This window comes from Tripterygium wilfordii, chromosome 3 (genome assembly GCF_013401445.1).
Source record: "Tripterygium wilfordii isolate XIE 37 chromosome 3, ASM1340144v1, whole genome shotgun sequence".
Classification (NCBI taxonomy): Eukaryota; Viridiplantae; Streptophyta; class Magnoliopsida; order Celastrales; family Celastraceae; genus Tripterygium; species Tripterygium wilfordii.
The window spans coordinates 2,610,523-2,615,280 of record NC_052234.1 but is presented as its reverse complement, the minus strand read 5'-3'; the positions used below and the strand labels follow the sequence as shown (position 1 = coordinate 2,615,280).

The 4,758-nt window shown below is 36.7% G+C and overlaps 1 protein-coding gene across 1 annotated transcript; it reads left to right on the top strand.

Moving 5' to 3' along the window:
• Positions 1 to 1,144: 1,144 nt before the first annotated feature.
• Positions 1,145 to 3,134, top strand: LOC119995428 (plasmodesmata-located protein 7). Its single transcript, XM_038841924.1, has 3 exons — positions 1,145 to 1,877; positions 2,479 to 2,592; positions 2,694 to 3,134. Exons 1-3 carry the CDS (start codon positions 1,145 to 1,147, stop codon positions 2,699 to 2,701), a joined length of 855 nt encoding a protein of 284 aa, XP_038697852.1. The 3' UTR covers positions 2,702 to 3,134.
• The last annotated feature ends 1,624 nt before the right edge of the window (positions 3,135 to 4,758 follow it).

Here is a 4,758-nt window from a genome sequence, read left to right as displayed (position 1 = left end):
TACTCTTCACACCCGAACCAACATCTTCTAATTCAAAGGCTTTACTTTTATCTTCTGACTATTGGAAAATTATGCACAGCAGAAATATAAGAAATGGGGATAATTGACACTAAAAAAATAGAATTTCTTCTTTATACAGGTAGTAGTTGGTGTGTCTTATTAAAGTAGACTTAATTTGAAGGCCACTAGTGCGATGGGTATAGTTGTTTGTTAATTTGTCTTCATTTAAAAAGGTTTTTGTATAGAAAGTCTTTAACATACTCATAAAGATCTATAAAGAAGAGAAGAAACACAAAGCTAGGCGATGGTCGGCTAACAAAGTTATTGTAATTTGTAGTTATAAGACTTACAAAAATAAATACATAATAATACTCTCTTTTCTTTCAAAGTAAGTAACATGGTGATTTTTGTACATATATATGATCGATTATGATCTCATATTGGTTAAGTATAAAAATCTTATGTAGCTAATATTTAAGGATGAACTTATAACTTAAACTCTTTAAGGTTTTTGGGTTTAGATGGGTGTTATAAAAATTTATCTGAGTATAATATGTATATAGACACGCTCCCTGTTTAAATCTCTCCCGCTAGGTGGTATTAGAGACATGTACATGTATAACAACAATTCAAACATTAAATCCATTTTTGACCAGGTCGGGATAGCAAATTAAGTAGATTATATTATATAAATGCAAATTTGCAATTTGCATAGTTCAACATCTAATTAAGTATTTCTTAAACTTCATGTGAAGCCATGCAATTAATTATCACCTTTGTCTGCGGACGTACATGAAGCACTCATGAGATTCATTCACTTTTTTTTTTAAAAGAAAAAAAACAAAACATTGTCACAACCACCACAGATAATTCACATCCTAAACCATTTTTTAATCAAATCATCAACTATTGTGAATATTCCTTATTTAAAAAAAAATTAGTTTCTTTCTAAAATTAGGATAACATAATTAATTTTTCAAGAAGAAAAATGTAAAGTAACTTTCAAAATAAGAGAGATGAGAGAGAGTCATGAGACACCTATTGTAATTTGTAAGAGAAGAGTGAATCTTATATTAAGCTCACCATTAATGTCAAAGCCTCCACAACTCTCTCTCTCTCTCTCTCTCTCTCTCTCTCTCTCAACATGGCAATGGCAAGCTCTCTTCTCTCTCTCCTCCCATTTCTTCTCTCTCTCTCATTTCTTCTCTCTCCTTCACTCTCCTCCTCTTCCACAGACTCCTTTGTCTTTGTTGGATGCACACAACAAAAGTTTGAACCAAACTCACCTTTTGAGTCCAACCTCAACTCGCTCCTCACATCCCTGGTCAACTCAGCTACTTACTCATCCTACAACAACTATACCATCATGGGCTCAAGCCCACAAGACGTCGTTTATGGGCTTTACCAGTGCCGTGGCGACCTGTCCATGCCCGATTGCGCCACGTGTGTAGCTCGCTCGGTGAGTCAACTCGGCACATTCTGCTCCCAAACCTGCGGTGGCGGGCTCCAACTCGAAGGTTGCTACGTCAAGTACGACAACGCCACGTTCTTAGGGGCGGAGGACAAGACGGTGGTGTTGAAGAAATGTGGGCCGTCGGTTGGGTATGAGCCCGAACAAATGGGCCGGAGAGATGCGGTGTTGGCGAGCCTTGAGGGTACGAGTGGCCCATTTAGGGTTGGTGGGGCCGGAGATGTTCAGGGTCTCGCCCAGTGTGTTGGGGATTTGAGTTTTGGGGAGTGCCAGGATTGTATTGGGTATGCGATCCAACGGTTGAAAGGTGATTGTGGAACTGCCGTGTACGGTGATATGTTCTTGGCCAAGTGTTATGCAAGGTACTCCACTGGAGGGGCTCATGTTTACTCCAAGTCACATAGTGGTAAGTCTTTTTTTTTTTTTTTACTTATTTTCATTTTTATTTGTTCATTTTCCAATAAATTTATGAGAATTTAATTATTATATCACATAGTGGTAAGCCTTTTTTTTTTTTATACTTATTTTCATTTTTATTTGTTCATTTTCCAATAAATTCATGAGAATTTAATTATTATATGTTGAAATGAAATTTATGTGCATGTTTGTGCATTTGGAACTTTTTTGGGATGTCAAGTGCACAACATATCCCTTAATTATGAAGGAAAGTGTAGGTTAAAAAATCACACAATGTGCATCAATAATTAGGAAACGTAATTGAGTAATATTTTATAAATGTATTTTTTTTAATCCAAGATAACCATGTACCGTGTCAAGGACCTTCTCCAACTATGAGTTTTGTTGGTGTTGCAAAGACTGGCTGCCCTAATGAGAATATTTTACAGCGGATGAATATTCTCATGATCGCGTATGTGGAGTGTTGCTAGAATAGATGTTCTTGTCCAGTACATATTTTCAAAAAGAAAAGGAAAGAAAACGAAGTTAACTATGTACTGTGCTTTTGATAACTAACAAAATTCTTTGATTGAATTATTTTCCACATTCAGGAAAATCTGTTGATGAAGGGGAGAAGACGTTTGCGATTATCATTGGATTATTAGCAGGAGTGGCTCTAATTATTATTTTCCTGACCTTCTTAAGAAAAATATTTGGTGGAAATGGTATGTAAAATAATAATAATCTTACTTTGCTTCTCGTGGCATTACTATTATCTTCTTAATTTCCAACATTTCCATTAACAAGTTTTTAATTTCTGACGCAGGTAAATAAACAAGTTATTTGTTGTGGAAAAGAAATGGACTTGCTTTGCCTTTGGTGGCTCCTCTTTTTCTCCTCATCATGCATAGCTTTTATTGTGATCTTTACACTTTCTAGATCTCTCTCTCTAGCCTTTTTTTTCTTTTCTTTTCTTTGATAAGATCTCTCTAGCCTTTTTATGAGAAAGATTGATGATTATTTGAGTCTCATAAAGAGCACAACCAAGGCAAAAGTTGTAAAAAGGGAGAGGGGAAAGGATATCCTCCCCCACTTTTGTTAAAGTTGTAATGTCTTGACATGAAAATATGGAATATTCTTTTCTGTAAAGATGTCAAATTATGTTTCTTTTTGGGATTTTTATTTTTATTTTTTCCTTTCTTTTCAGTCACTTTTTATGTCTCATTTGTTATTATAAAACAATTCAATACATCTATGACGCTATTAAACCAAAGTTTTTTGAGCCATGATACTACTTCTTTGGTTGAGGACGTGACATCAAACTCTCACAAATTCAGCTTTAATTTTGAATAGGGACTTGTGAAACTATAAGTAACTCGTGACAAAAATGATATTTGTTTGTTCGTTGTATATGATGACTTTTTTTTAACGTAGAATCCACTCAGCTGCCTATCAAATAATTGATTGATAAATTCTGAGTCACATGGAAGACCCCGCAATCTTCATGGACCAATTGAGACCTAGGCCAAGGCTTAGTATAAAAAGATAATGTAAGGTGGCATTGACACACGCTAGGCTGAGTAAGGGCTCATCTTGCAAATTGCAATAATGAAAAAATCCATGAGACATGAACTGACGACCTCCCGATTGCGCTAAGAGTTATCGCGATTGCACTAACTGATTATTCTCCACGTTGCCACCACTTCCCCTTTCCTTAAACTACCCATGTTTTCACTACTTCCACTTCATGCTCCCACTTCTTGATGTAACTACCCATATTAGTAACTACCTATGTCCTATGGAACGTGGCACATATCATTCCCCCACCCCCATTTAAGGATCCTTGTCCACAGAGATGAAATCAAGATATGACTTGGTAAAGCGCCAATTGTTTTCCTAGGTTGCGTCTTCTGTTGGTAGACCTACCTATTTCACCAAAAATTTGGATTTTGGACAATATTTACCTTTGCGTATCACTGGTCGATTTAAGACTACTTTCGGTTATTAAAGGATGATTGAGGTATCCAAGACAGGAGAAGTTGAGTAGAAATACGAGTGACTGGTGCCAAGTCCTTTCGTGATAAACTGACATGAAACACATTATGAATTTGAGATTCATGAGGAAAAGCCAATCTATAAGCTTTCATTCCCACCTTTTCAATGATTTGGTATGGACCAAATAAACGTGGGACGAGCTTCATGGAGCCCCAAAAAGCCACAAAAGTCTGTCTATAAGGTTGTAGTTTCAAATACACATAACCTACCACAAGGAATGAGACCTCACGCCGATGTTACTCGGCTTGACTTTTCATTCGATCTTGAGCTAGCAGAAAGTTGTGTTGTAGCTCTCGTAAAATGGCATCCCAATTATGTAGGTACTCATCTATTACCTGGATACGAAAAGTGCCAACTATATAAGCCAGTAGACTTGGAGGTAAAATGGCATAAATAACTTCAAAGGGTGTCATCTTGGTGAAGGAGTTAGTGGATGTGTTGTAGCTAAATTCGGCCCAGGGAATACACTCGAGCCATTTCTACGGCTAGTCACCAGCAAAACATCTTAAATGTTATTTATTCCAAAGTGTGATTGTCAACTACGGTTTAGTTGTCGAACTAGGGGTGATAACTCGAGCTCATACACAACTTGTTCCCTGTAATTGAAATAATGTTCGCCAAAAAGTGCTAACAATTCATGTTCGAATACCATGTAAGCGAACCACATTGGCGACAAATGCCTTGGCAACAGTCACGGCGGTGAATGAGTGTTTCAAAGCGATAAAGTGTGCATATTTTGTCAGACGATCGACGATTTACATGACGGCAATATATCAATTAGAAGAGGTTAACCCTTCGATAAAATCCATCAAAGCATCAATCCATATTTCTTCAAG